The following is a 14,450-nucleotide window of genomic DNA, read 5'->3' as shown; positions in this document are numbered from 1 at the left end:
TATCACTACATGTAGGCCCTGTCTGTGGAAAAAAAGAAAGGAAATTTATACATACATATATCTTTGTTAACCTGTGTATATATACATCTTTGTTTGCTTGTATATATAAAAAAATGATTTCATACTGATAACTTTGATTCCATTTTAGCTCTAAGGTACTTGTTTTAGTGATTGATTTTGCTTATTTGTGACTTCTTACTATAACACTGAGGATCCTTGGCTGTAATCTACATGTATTTACTTACTAGTTCAGTTCTAGTCTATTAAGAATTTCAGAACTGCTAACCTCTACCCCTAGGAGAAATAGTTTTACCATTTAAAGTATAGGTTTTGTGTATAGTGTTTAGATTTTCATCAATATTTTTCCCCCAAATTGCTTAAATTAACTTCTTTTTCTGTACCCCTTTTAGTGCAATAATGTCATGTTGTAATATAGTTAGATACATGTGGTCTGCATTCCATCCTAGATTCCCCCCACATTCTGATTGAATTAAAAAAATTACATACTTTAAAAAAAACATACTGTGAAGTATTCATTTTAAGTGTGTATGTAGTTCTGTGGGTTTAGGAAATGAGTAGAGTCATGTTTCTACCACTACAGTGCTGTATAGATCAATTCCATCATACTCAAAATTCCTTTGCGCTGTGTCTTAATAGATGTATGTTTTAACCTGACCCTCCAACCCTGGGCATTTGGTTGCCTTCCTTTTTTTTTTTTGTGGTGCTGGGAATTGAACCCACGGCTTTGTGCTTGCAAGGCAAGCACTTTACCGACTGAGCTATCTCCCCAGCCCTAGAAGACAGGAAACAAAGTTTGTTACTGAGATCTTCTTGAGTGGTAGTTCTTTGTGATCCATCCATTTAGTTACCAATGTCAGTGTCTTTTTTGTTTTTTTTAATTTTAATTCCCATTTTATTTTTTTCCAGATGATAGCTTTTCTTCACTCATTAAGGACCCAGCTCCTTACACAGGCTTTGGTGGAGGTCGTGGGGCAGCACCAGCAGGTCTAAAACGGGGTGGGGGTGTTCGGTCCTTCCTGGCTTCACGAGATCGATTCCTGACCACCTTGCGGTGAATGGCACAACTCACACAGTAATACAGTTTCACATAGAACTTGGGAAGCACATAAGCATCGAAAACACTTGCTTTGGAAATGTCCCTGACGGCTGCGGCCTCTACAATGTTTTGAATGATGAACTTCTTAATGGCCTTGTCCTTGGGCATGCACCTGGCACAGTTCGTGCAACAAATAGGCTGCACATGGCCACGGCTTTTTTTGGCACGACCATTATTCCTTCTTTTTTTGGTCATCTTGGAAGTGAAGACCCAAGAGCGTCAGTGTCTTGATGAATATCCTGACTGTCCAATTCCATAGACGAAATAGTACACCTAACTTCTGCAATGTTCTGATGTATCATTATTGTTTTGGAATTTAAAGAAATCACCAAATTGGATTAGTTCCTTAAAATTACTCTGGTTCTTGGAGTTTTAAGTAGTTGGTTATTCTTTGATGGAGTTTGTTTTTGCCTATGTTTTCAGAGTAAAGCTGTTGCTAAAGCTGGATCTTCTAAATACCAGTGGGGTATTATGAAATCCCTTGGATTGTCTGATGAAGAGATAGTAAAATTTTCTGAAGCAGAACATTGGCTCGATTATTTCCCACCACTGGCTATTCAGGATCTAAAGAGAATAGGTTTGAAGGTATGTCAGTCACCTTCATAGTTAAAGAAAATATGAAGAAAGCATGTTTATTTAAGTTATTTAAAAAGATTTTGGGGCTGGGGATATAGCTCAGTTGGTAGAGTGCTTGCCTTGCATGCACAAGGCCCTGGGTTCAATCCCCAGCACTGAAAAAAAAAAAAAAAAAAAAAAGATTTGTATCAGTTCTTTACATTTGGAATAATATTTGCTGCCTGCATGCCACTAAAGAATTGTACTGGGGCTGGGGAGATAGCTCAGTTGGTAGAGTGCTTGCCTTGTAAGCAAGCACAAGGCACTGGGTTCAATCCCCAGCACCCTTAAAAAAAAAAGAAAAAAAAAGAATTGTACTGTTTTTCATTGTGATCATCGAAGCGCTTTAATATTTGTCTTAGTGGAATGTATACTGGTATGTCAACAATTATTCAAAAGGGGATCTACTTAAAACACACAAAGAGCTGGGCATGGTGGCATGCGCCTGTAATCCCAGTGACTCCGGGGGATAACCAGGAACCTTTCAAGTTGAAGACCAGCCTCAACAATTAAGTAAGGCCCTAAGCAACTTAGCAAGACCCTGTCTCAAAATAAAAAACAACTGGGAATGTGGCTCAGTGGTTAAGCACCCTGTGTTCAATCCCTACAACCACAAACTAAACCACAGACATGAAGGAGTCAAAGACTAACTTGAATATTTAGGAATGTGGTATTATTTAACTTTCTTCTTTAATTTATAATTATTCCTATATTTTTGTTAATATATAAATGTGTTTAAAACACATTAACTTAAGTTATTGTGATAATTGATATATTATTTTAATAAGTAGAATTTGAAAACTTTTTTTCTTCTAATAGTTGGCATAATTTTTTATTTTGGTACTCAGGATTGAACCCAGAGGTACTTAACCACTGAGTCACATCCCCAGCCCTTTTTATATTTCATTTTGAGACAGGATCTTACTAAGTTGCTGAAGTTCTGAGGCTGGCTTTAAACTTGTGATCCTCCTGCCTCACACTTCCAAATTGCTGGGATTACAGGTGTGTGCCACCACGCCCAGCTTAATAGTTGATATTATTCTAAGTTGGGGGGTAAAGGACAGAAGGGTAAATAATTGATTTGTAGGAATTCTTATAAAAATTTTGGATATTTCTCAAGAAGTACCTTTTCCTTTCTCCTTTTATAGGTAGACTGGCGTCGTTCCTTCATTACCACTGATGTTAATCCTTACTATGATTCATTTGTCAGGTGGCAATTTTTAACGTTAAGAGAAAGAAACAAAATTAAATTTGGGAAACGGTGAGTTTGATGTCCTTCAATATAGGAAAGTAAAAATCATATAATTCTTGCTTTACATTTTAGTGTCCATAGGTTACTTTTTTTTTTTTTTTTTTTTTACTGGTCGTAGGGATAGACCCAGGAATGTTCTACCTCTGAGCTGCATCCCAGGGGCCTTTTAAAATTTTATTTTGAGGCAGGATTTTGCTAAGTTGCCCAGGTGGGACTTGAACTTGTGATCCTCCTGCTTTAGCCTCTCAAGTATCTGGGAGCTGCTGTGTCTAACCTGTCTTTTCACTATGTATATGTATATATATATATATATTTTTTTTTTTTTTTTTCTTCTTCTTCTTTTTGTTCTCTTGTATCTTTTATTTTCCTTTTTCTCTAGCCAGTGTCTTAACTTTCTTGTATTTGTGACAGATAGTACCAGGGAAAAGATAATTATTGACTTTTATGATCTTATTAAATATTCCTAGCCAAGCAGAAAAATGATCATTTTATTTCTGTTTTAGTTTATATTTTTGATCCATAAATTGATTCTTCCTTGACTATGTGGATTAAATAAAAGCTGTTTATATTTCATAAGTGAATTTATGTCTTATACTCTTGTTTCATACCACAAAGTCAAAATCGGCATATTTTTCAGTGGCATTACCTTTAATGAAGGTAGAAACCTTTCATTAGTAACTAGGTTGACAGTAGAATTTCTTTAAAAATACAAATAATAGATATAGACAGTTATTCAATCAGAAGTTTTAGTTATAAGACATACTTGTATGACATTAGGAGCAACTCTGGCAAATATGTTAAGATACAATTTGAATATTATAATAACTTTTATTACTTACTATTTATTTCATAGGTATACCATTTATTCTCCAAAAGATGGGCAGCCTTGTATGGATCATGACAGACAAACTGGAGAGGTGATTATCTGTGACATAGAATACCTATTACAATAATCTTTTTTTTTAAATACCTTTTATTTTATTTATTTATTTTTATAAGGTGCCGAGGATTGAACCTAGTGCCTCACACTGAGCTACAACCCCAGTCCTATAATAATAATGTGGCACCATACAGTTTTAAATGAGAAACCTAAAAATAACTTCATTGAAGTACTGGGGTGTTTATTCATGGTACTCTGATGGGTGTGCAAAGGGAAAGCAGAATATCATCACAGGTACCTGTATTATGTCTAGGACCTTGCTACTCTACGAGTAATCTGAGGACCAGCTAAATCACCTTATTCAGAAGAGCACACTATTAAACCTCACCAAAATTGCTGAATCAGAAGCTTTTTAGGGTGTGGTCTAGGAATTTGTGTTTTTATAAGCTGTCAGTGTGACTCATATGCATGTTAATGTTGGAGAAGCACCATTTGGAAAATACACAGCTCTAAAAAGTGTGTGGGGAAAGGTAATGAGATATGTGGTTAAATATTATTGAGGCTTGGTACAGTGGTTTGAACTCCAGGGTGCTTAACCATCGAGCCACATACTACACCTTTTTATTTTGAGACAGGGTCTTGCTAAGTTGCTTAGGGCCTTGCTGTGTTGCAGAGGCTGGCTCTGAACTTGCAACCCTCCTGTCTCAGCCTCCTGAGTTGCTGGGATTATAGGTATGCGCCATCAAGCTTGGCTGTGGCTACTTTTTGACATATATAGATTCCATTTATACTTGTTTTGATCATGTGTCTGCTTCCTTCTTTCCTAAGTACTTCTAGCCATTCATGAAATAGTTCCATCTACATTATTGTAGAACACATTAGTAACATTATTCCCTATAATACTTGAATAAAGGAAGGGTAAACGGTTTGCCTGAAGCCTTGGTACAGTAGATCAGTGACAATGTCAGCATCTGAGCTTATGAGCTCTTAGTCCCTTCTCTGTTGCTATAATTGAATACCACAGAGTAAATAACCTTTATTCATAATTTATATTAAATTTGTATAAATTACCAAATAAAGGTTATTTAGTTCACAGCCCTGTAGGCTGGGATATCCAAAGTCAAGGGGATACATCTGGTAAAGTCCTTGCTGGTGATGATTCTCTGCAGAGTCCTTAGGTGGAGCCCTGTATCATGTGATAAGCAGGGCACATATGAGAGAAGGAGGCACACTGGCTTTTATAACAGATTTCTTCTCAAAATGTCCCATTAACCTATTAATCCATTAATTAACTAGTACCTCTTAAAAGTCCTCCTAGCTGGTTTCATCTCTTAATACTTCAAAATGGGAATTAAATTTTAACATGAATTTTGATGACATTCAAACCATAGTGAAATCCTCTGAGTACTTTACTCTTTATTACTATATTTGAACTTTTTTGGGGGGGGGGGGTCGGATACTGGGGATTGAACTTGGGCACTTTATGACTAAGCTATATCTCCAGCCCTTTTTATTTATTTATTTTACAAATTTGAGACAGGATCTCATAAAGTTGCTTAGGGCTTTGCTAAATTGCTGAGACTGGTCTCAAACTTGTGATCCTCTTGCCTCAGCCTCCTGTGTGCAACCACATCCAACTCAAAATTCAGAAGTTTTTGAGCACTGACATGACACTCAGAACTGTTTTGGAGCAGTTTGGATTTTTAAGTTTTGGATTATACATGGTGTTTGAAAAGTTTCGAATTTTGGACGTTTTGGATGAAGGTTGCTTACCAGTAAAGTCTGTGCACATGTTCCAAAGTCTGAAAAATTCTGAAATTTGAATACTTCTGGTCCCAGGCATTTTGGACAAGGGATATTCAACCTGTTTAACCAGTGTTAGCAGTATCCTTAATTTCAATAATACTTTATAGTTTTTCAAAACATTTTTTTATCCATTACCTTATATGTTTCTCAGGACAGTGTTGTGTGAGACATATCAAAATTATTTGTTTATTTTTTTTTTAATTTTTTTTTTTTTTAGTTGTCAATGGACCTTTATTTTTATGTGGTGCTGAGAATTGAACCCAGTGCCTCACACGATAGGCAGGTGCTCTACCATTGTGTCACAACCCCAGCCTGTGCAGTTATTTTATAGAACAGGAAAGAAAGGCTCAGAGAGATTGCAATTGCCTTATTCAAGCTTTTAGTAAGGGACAAAACTAAGTTTAGAATGCACACCATCTGATGTCTGATCCAGTGTATGTCTGTGATGTTTACTCTTTGGGGTCTGCCCTGGTGGGCAGGATTGGGGTTAATTGTGTCTTCTAACTCCCATTTTGATGAACACCATTTTGACTGATGATTCTTAAGTCCTTGGGTATGGTCAGCACTTCAATGACAGTCTCTTCAGTGGAACAAAGAATTACTCTTAACAGTGTAAGAATCCATGTTAGAAATTTAAATCAAGTTTCCTACATAAGTGAGTACGTTTAATGCAAGTGTTTTTTTCCCTGAGATTTTTGTTTTGTTTATTTGTGTAGGGTGTTGGACCTCAGGAATATACTTTAATGAAATTGAAAGTGCTTGAACCCTACCCATCCAAATTAAGGTAGGTTTGTCAACAAGGTATTGTTTTGTCATTTCTGAACTAACAGTTGTGAGGGAATCTGCAACATTTTTTTTTAACATAAATACATACTTTTTCTTCTTAGTGGCCTGAAAGGTAAAAATATCTTCTTAGTAGCTGCTACTCTCAGACCTGAGACCATGTTTGGACAGACAAACTGTTGGGTTCGTCCTGACATGAAGTACATTGGATTTGAGACTGCAAATGGCGATATATTCATCTGTACTCAAAGAGCGGCAAGGAATATGTCATACCAGGGCTTTACCAAAGACAATGGAGTGGTGCCTGTTGTTAAGGAATTAATGGGTGAGGTAAGATGACTGGCACACTTTTTATTTTCATGCATGTAGTTAGAAGAAAATTTCAACAGGGAAACTTGAGAAAAGAACATTTAATTTTTTAAAAATTAAAGTGTACATGTAGTAAAGTGTATAAGTCATTTGTATTTTATTGAATTTTCATGTGTATATGCTTATGTAAATACCACCCAAATCAAGAGATAGAACCATTCGAGCAGTACTCCAGAAGGCTGTATCATGTCCATATCATGATCAGTACTCATCCTTCTCCTCTAAAGGGTCCCTTTGCTCTGATTTCACCAAAGAAGAGTTGTTATTCTTTAACTTTACAGAATGGAACTTTTGTGTCTGACTTCTTTTGCTCAATATTATGTGAGATTTTTGCATGTTGCAGGCAGTAGTAATTTTTTTAATTGCTGTGTAGTATTGTATTCATTTTTGTCACTAAACTGGTATTTTTGAATTTTTGTTTCAACTCAGCATTTGATTGAAAAATATGGAAAATGTGATACATATAGTAGAATTTTACTCAGCTATAAAGAAGAAAAAAATTATGTCATTTGTAGGAAAAGGGATGAAACCGAAGAACATCATGTTAAATAAAATATGCCACACTGGGAAAGTCAAGGACTATGTATTTTCTCTCATATGTGTAAGCTAGAGGAAAAAAATAAAAAAGGGTGTGTAATGAAAATAAAAGAAAGACAAGTAGATTGGAGGAGTAGAGGGTGGAAACCAAGGGGAGGAAAGAGGGGAGGGATAGAAGAGGTATGGGGAAATGAAACTGACCAAGTTGTTTTGTTCGTGTGTGAATCTCAATATTATGTATTATTATAATGCACTGGTAAAAAATAAAAAAATTATAGACAGTTTTCCTCAAGTGATTTAATAACATTTTATTTACTTTTTGAATACTTTTGACTGTTCCTGGAAATATTAAATTTGGGAATTGCAACTGCTTTTTTTCTGAACAGCAAGTCTTGGTTGATGATAATTAAATATGGACAGTCACATAGCTTTTATCCTTCTAGGTTATCTATTTAATTATCAGTATTTCTGGGTTTGTTTTCTCTTAGTAAAATACTGATCTTTGGGTTTTTTTTTTTTTTTGGTATTGGGGATTGATCTTTGGTATCTTAATAAATAAATCATCTCTTAAAAGAAAAACATGAATAAGCTAGGTGTAGAGGCACATGCCTGTAATCCCAGTGGCTTGGAAGACTGAGGCAGGAGGATCACAGGTTTGAAGCCAGCCTCAACAATTTAGTGAGACCCTATCTCAAATAAAAAATTGTAATAAAAGGGCTGGAGATGCGGCTCAGTGGTTAAGGTCCCCCTCCCCCTTCAATTCCTGGTTACCCCCCAAAAAACACCCCCTTGAATAGAGTATAATTTCATTTATTTTTTTAAATTAAATTTTTGTATATTTTCTTTTGTCATGCTAGGTATTGAACCTAAGGCCTTATTCATGCTAGGCAAATATTTTTCCAGCAATACCCCCAGCCCTTCATGTTTTATTTTTTAGACGTGGTGTTGCTAAGTTGTGCAGACTGACCTAGAATTTATGATCCTCCTGCCCTAGCCTCTTGAGTAGCTGGGATTACAGGTGTGTGCCACAGTTCCAGCTACAATTATTTTAAATGAAAGTATAACATTTTCTCTTATTGATGGACTGTATTTTATTACATGATTTTTCTGTCTTTGAAAACTTATAGTGGCTTTCAGGTTTTCCTAGTATTATTGACTCGGCATTCAGTATATTCCTCAAAGAAAAAAAAATCTTTTTGCTGGATCTGAGTTCCATGAATGTTTTTGTGGCTCTTGCAGTGGATTCCTGTATTTTCCTTAAAGGAGTGCATTGTCACAACCAATGTATTCAGCATAATATTGCTAGATTTAGATATTAAAATTATCTTTAGTAGATATAAAAGAATGAGTTTCATTTTATTTCATATATTTTTTATACATACTTCATTTATTTATTCATTTTTTAGAGTCGGATTTATTCAAGGGAGAAGAGAGAGCTCCCACACAGCAAGAGAGGACCCTATAGATGTTGCCCTATATTTGTTTGTATATTTATTTTTAGTACTAGGAATTGAACCCAGGGGCAATCAACCACTGAGCTACATCCCCAGTCTTAAAATTTTTAAATTTTGATCCTGGTATTGCTAAGTTGTCAGGGCCTCACTAAATTGTTAGGGCCTCACTAAGTTGCTGAGAATGATTTTGAACTTGGGATCCTTCTGTTTCAGCCTCCTGAGCTTCTAGGATTACAGGCATGCACCACTGTGCCTGGCTTATTTCTTTAATGTACAAAAATTGTACATGTTTATGGTGTATGGCATGTTTTGAAGTATGTATGCATTGTACAATGGGCAATTCAAGCTCATTAACAAATGTATAACCTAACATACTTTTTGTTGTGAGAATACTGTAAATCTTCTAATGATTTTCAAGGATAACAATATGTTGTTATTCACTGTACTCACCATGTTGTGCAAAAATGGATCTAATGAGCTTTATTTTTCATTACTCGCTTCATGTGCTTAAAACATTAATACTGTTTTAAATTTTAATGGTCACAATATATTTCTTTAATGTTTATTCTGATCTTTTTCTTACATAGGAAATTCTTGGTGCATCACTTTCTGCACCTTTAACATCCTATAAGGTGATCTATGTTCTTCCAATGCTCACCATTAAGGAGGATAAAGGTAAAGAGTGTATTTATTTCTAGAAATACTTTGGTAATCTTATTCTGGTTGTATTAGTTAATTCCACACTTTTTTTTTTTTTTTTTTTTAATAAGGCACTGGCGTGGTCACAAGTGTTCCTTCTGATTCCCCTGATGATATTGCCGCCCTCAGAGACTTGAAGAAAAAACAAGCAAGTATCTGAGTATCTTATTTCCTCTTTACCATCTCATTTGTTACATAATCCTGAACTATGGTATGAAACAAGGCTAAAAAGATGCGCATTTATCTTTAAACTGATCCCTAATCCATGTTTTTAATGGTTACGTATTTTCTGTGGTTGGGATTTTGAATAAAATGTTTCATAGAATTTTGAAAAGGTTTTTTTGATATTCATATTTCTGTTGCAAGTAAGAATATGAACTTTAATAATATATGTACATTTCTGTATACAGTTTTGCATTTGACTGTGCAGTTTCATCATTTAAACCATTCACCATAATGTAGGCTATTGAATTTAAAAAGTTACAGATCCCTTCTTGGTGTACTTGGTAAAATTTAAAAAATTGTTCTGTATGTAGAGAACAAATAATAGTTTAAAAAAGTTTGGAGTTTGCTTCTCTCAATGATTATACTAGTGATGTATTGATCATTAGTGTTAGCTTGTGAATTTTTTTGCAGGCCTTACGAGTGAAATATGGAATTAGAGATGACATGGTCTTGCCATTTGAGCCGGTGAGTACATGAACACAATCACATTCTATTTTTGGTAAGAGAAAATAAGAACTAATATTTTTATTGTAACAAAACTAAATAATTGGTGAAGTATGAAAATATGAGAGGAAATTTGCTTAAGGATTTATTCACTTTAATATCTTCTGTGACAGATAATAGCAAGAGAAAAACTAACAATAAGCATTTTCTTATCACCTGACACCAGCATGTATGGAACATATAGTTTTTTTTTTTTAAATGTTTTATTTAGAGACAGGATCTTGCTAGATTGCTTAGGGCCTTGCTAAGTTGTTGAGGCTGACTTTAAACTTGAAATCCTCCTGCCTCTGCCTCTCTCAGCCACTGGGATTACAGGCATGTGCCACCACACTCAGCTTACTCATGAATATTTTTAGTAACTATAATAACTTTAATCAAATCCTACAACTCTTTTGTTTGTGTTTACATATTAGTGCTTGCAGAAAAAAAAATTTAAATTACTCTCAAATAACTTTCATGAAGAATCCAGAAAATTTAATATAAACCAAAAACAAGAACATCCACAAAAATAGTTGAACACATTGTTTTGCTAATTTCAGTGTTAATTATTTGGTTAGCTATATCCCAGTGGAGAGTAAAGAACTTGGAGAATTATGTTTAGTAGGTGAAGGACATTGTGGGGGTTGGTTCATAGAGCTTAGTTTCTTTTTGTGTGTATGTGTGTGTTACTGGGGAACCTAGGGACACTACCATTGAGCTACATCCTCAGCCCTCTTTTGGGGAGGAAAAAAAAAGATTATTTTTCAGAGAGTCTAAGTTGCTAAGACTGGCATTGAACTTGGCAATCCTCTTGCCTCAACCACCCAAGTAGCTGGGATTACAGGTGTGTGCCACTGCACCTGTCCACAGAGTTTGGTTTCTGTGGGGAGGAGGAGGAGAAATTCCCATCTGGAAGTTAGTCACTCTATGATTATTTATTTAATGTGTGTCACTGCCTTAATGATATGTAAAATCTGAAATGATACTTCATGGGACATTAAATGAAAAAAGGACTTTGCCCCATAGTGCTATCTTTTTGTCCATTCAGTGTTAATAAGTTTTTGATGTTTTTTTCTGCAGGTGCCAGTCATTGAAATTCCAGGTTTTGGAAATCTTTCTGCTGCAACCATTTGTGATGAGTTGAAAATTCAGAGCCAGAATGACCGAGAAAAACTTGCAGAAGCAAAGGAGAAATTATATCTAAAAGGATTTTATGAGGGTGTAAGTGATAATTTTTATTATTATTATTTTAAAGTATATTTTTATTAGTTGTCAATGGACCTTTATTTAATTACTTTATTTATTTGTATGTGGTGCTGAGGATCAAATCCAGAGCCTCACACATGCCAGGCAAGTGCTGTACCACTGAGCCACAACCCCTCTTTCTATTATTTTTATGTGATTTATTTTATGCTGTGTGATTTTCTTTAAAAATTTTGGAAAAAAATATTCAGTGTAGTTTGAGCAATACATTGATTTGAGAGTGATTGATACAAGATTGTGTTCTATTTCTATTTTTTTAAATTGTTTTTTCTTTTTTAGTTGTTGATGGATGCTTTATTTTTTATTTATTTATGTCTGGTGCTGAGGATCAAACCCAGTGCCTCTCATGTTAGGCAAATGCTGTACCACGGAACTTCATCCCCAGTCCTAAATTTCTATTTTTTATTTTGTCTTTTATTCAGAAATATTTTCAGATATTACATTTTTTTGGTACCTTCTATGAATCTCTAAGAATTGAATTTCTCAGCCAGGTATAGTGGTGCACACCCGTAATTCCAGTGACTTGGGAGACTGAGGCAGGAGGATTGTGAGTTCAAAGCCATACTTAGCAATTTAGCGAGCCCTTAAGCAACTCTATCTCTAATAAAAATTAAAAAAAGTGCGTGGGATGTGGCCCTGTAGTTTAGTGCCCCCGGGTTCAGTCTCTGGCACCAAAAAATTTTTCTCAGCTGGGTGCTTTGGTTCGTGTCTGTAATACCAGTGATTCAGTAGATTGAGATAGAGGTTGGAAAGTTTGAGGCCAGCCTCAGCAAATTAGTGAGACCCTGAACAACTTGGCAGGACTGTCTCAAAATACAAAATAAAAAGGACTGGGATGTAGCTTAATGGTAAAATGCCCTTTAATCAATTTCCAGTACCAAGTACTAAATAATGAACCAACAAAAAAAGATGTTTTTTCTTGTGTTTTTTTTTTTTTTTTTGTGGTACTGGGAATTAAACCCAGCTGCTTGATGTACCATTGAGCTATATCCCCAACCTGTTTATTCTTTATTTTGAAACAGGAGGTTGCCTAGACTTGTCTTAAACTGGTGATCCTCCTTACCTTAGTTTACAGAGTAGTCGGGATTACAGTTTTTTGGTACCAGGGGTGCTTAACCACTGAGCCACATTCTCAGCTCTTTTTTATTTTTTATTTAGAGACAGGGTCTCAATACATTGTTTAGAGCCTCTCTAAGTTGCTGAGGCTAGCTTTGAACTTGTAATCCACCTACTTCAACCTCTTGAGTTGCTGGGATTATAGGTGTGTGCCACTGTGCTATGCTAAGAAATGAATTTCTTGAGAAGATGTTAAAAATTAGTTCATATCTGGGTATGGTGGTGCATACCTATAATCTCAGTGACTCAGGTAACTGAGACAGGAGGATTGCAAATTTGAGACCAGATTAGAAAATTTAGTGACACCCTGTCTCAGAACAAAATAGAAAGGACTAGGGATATAGCTCAGAGATAGAGTGCTCCCGGGTTCGATCCCCAGAATTGGGAAAAAAAGTTCATATTATTATGCAGTAGATTCCAAAGGTTTATTGCATAGAGAATACGTCTTTTTCTTTTACTTTTAATTAAGGGGTTCATATTTTATGTAAGCAGTTTCATTCAGTTTATTAATTTTCTTGTTATTGCCTACTAAATGTCAAGTGAGCACAACAAATATGTTCTGAATCACTCTTTGTATGTTTGTTAATGTGTCTTAGATTTCCATGGAAAGAAGAGCAGGCTAAGGAAAGTGAAAATTCAGCTAAGTTGTTGAATTGATCTTTTCTTGAGATCAAAATGAAAATTTTAAGGAAATTGATGAAAACTTTGTTATTGTTATCATTCTCTCATCTTCCTAGATGGCCAAGAATTAGTTATATGTCTTTTCTTCTTAAGTAACATTTATATTTTGGGTGATGATTAGAGCTAATGCTGACATAGCATTTTATATGAACTTATTTAAGTCTTAAAATAATTCTGTGAATTGTAGGTATTATTATCTCTATTTTACAGATGAGGAAATTGAGGCATAAAGAAGTTAAGTAATTTACTTAAGATCAGCCAGATAAACAGTGTTAGGACTGGGATTTGGACTAGGCTGCCTAGCTCTAGGATTTGTCTTCTAATCCCTCCATGTGATGGTCATTAAATATAATTTCATAATGATGAGTTAAATAGATAATGAAGCATTTTGATATGTTGGAAGACTAGAAGGTCAAAAAAGAATATCTTTTATATCTAGCATAGAAATTATGTGAGAGATGTAAGAGTCAGATCAAACACCAAAATCTAGGTTAAATCTGTGGTAACAATGATATTTTTCCTTAGAATTAATTTGCCCTTTATGTAAAAGGTGTAATTGAAAAACAGCAGGCCTGCAGCAGGTCTGTAGCAGGCAAAATTGGAAAGAAGTGCAAGTAAAGCATATGGTTATTAGTTCCTACTAGAACTATCAGGAGTGAGGTGAGTTAGTATAGCAAAATCTTTTCCTGTGAAACCTGAGAAGTGGAAGTTGAGTGTTTCTTCATGGTACAATAGCTGTCTTACTTATACGTAAAAGATATGAGTGTTAAATCTTCATTGTTCAAAAATAAAGTTATGGTTATAAATGTGACAAATTTCACATTAAAAATATTTTGGTTATGGTGAGAATAAATTTACTTCGGGAAAATTTGAGAGAAAAATGCAAAGCAAATTTCAATTGTTTTTATATGCATTTTTTTTAACCCCTTTTCATTCTTTTAGGTAATGTTGGTGGATGGATTTAAAGGACAGAAGGTCCAAGACGTAAAGAAGACTATTCAAAGAAAGATGATTGACAGTGTATGTGATTGGCTATCCTCTGATGTCTGTTTTGGAAGAGCTATTAATGAATAGACTTAACTGCATTGTTAGCAGTGGGTTCTATAGTAGAGCTATATTAAAGATATCATAATTTTATGGCAGAATATAGGCCTTCTTAAGCGATTCACT

General features: G+C 34.9%; 2 protein-coding genes across 2 annotated transcripts in view; one reads left to right on the top strand and one right to left on the bottom strand.

The window, feature by feature from the left end:
* Nucleotides 1–14,450, top strand: part of Lars1 (leucyl-tRNA synthetase 1) — a 72,186-nt gene that overhangs the window by 26,020 nt on the left and 31,716 nt on the right. The window contains exons 6-15 of the mRNA XM_047555806.1: nucleotides 1,541–1,702; nucleotides 2,881–2,993; nucleotides 3,838–3,901; nucleotides 6,387–6,454; nucleotides 6,558–6,783; nucleotides 9,401–9,488; nucleotides 9,584–9,660; nucleotides 10,149–10,202; nucleotides 11,301–11,441; nucleotides 14,223–14,300. Of these exons, the coding sequence (XP_047411762.1) occupies nucleotides 1,541–1,702; nucleotides 2,881–2,993; nucleotides 3,838–3,901; nucleotides 6,387–6,454; nucleotides 6,558–6,783; nucleotides 9,401–9,488; nucleotides 9,584–9,660; nucleotides 10,149–10,202; nucleotides 11,301–11,441; nucleotides 14,223–14,300 (1,071 nt within the window). The remainder of the gene's footprint in view (nucleotides 1–1,540; nucleotides 1,703–2,880; nucleotides 2,994–3,837; nucleotides 3,902–6,386; nucleotides 6,455–6,557; nucleotides 6,784–9,400; nucleotides 9,489–9,583; nucleotides 9,661–10,148; nucleotides 10,203–11,300; nucleotides 11,442–14,222; nucleotides 14,301–14,450) is intronic.
* Nucleotides 802–1,312, bottom strand: LOC124986954 (40S ribosomal protein S26-like). Its single transcript, XM_047555807.1, has one exon. The coding sequence runs from the start codon at nucleotides 1,310–1,312 to the stop codon at nucleotides 965–967; it is 348 nt and encodes a 115-aa protein (XP_047411763.1). The 3' UTR covers nucleotides 802–964.

The sequence above is a fragment of the Sciurus carolinensis genome, chromosome 6, assembly GCF_902686445.1.
Source record: "Sciurus carolinensis chromosome 6, mSciCar1.2, whole genome shotgun sequence".
NCBI lineage: Eukaryota > Metazoa > Chordata > Mammalia > Rodentia > Sciuridae > Sciurus > Sciurus carolinensis.
The sequence above is the reverse complement of the archived record's forward strand: the minus strand, read 5'-3'. Positions and strand labels throughout refer to the sequence as shown.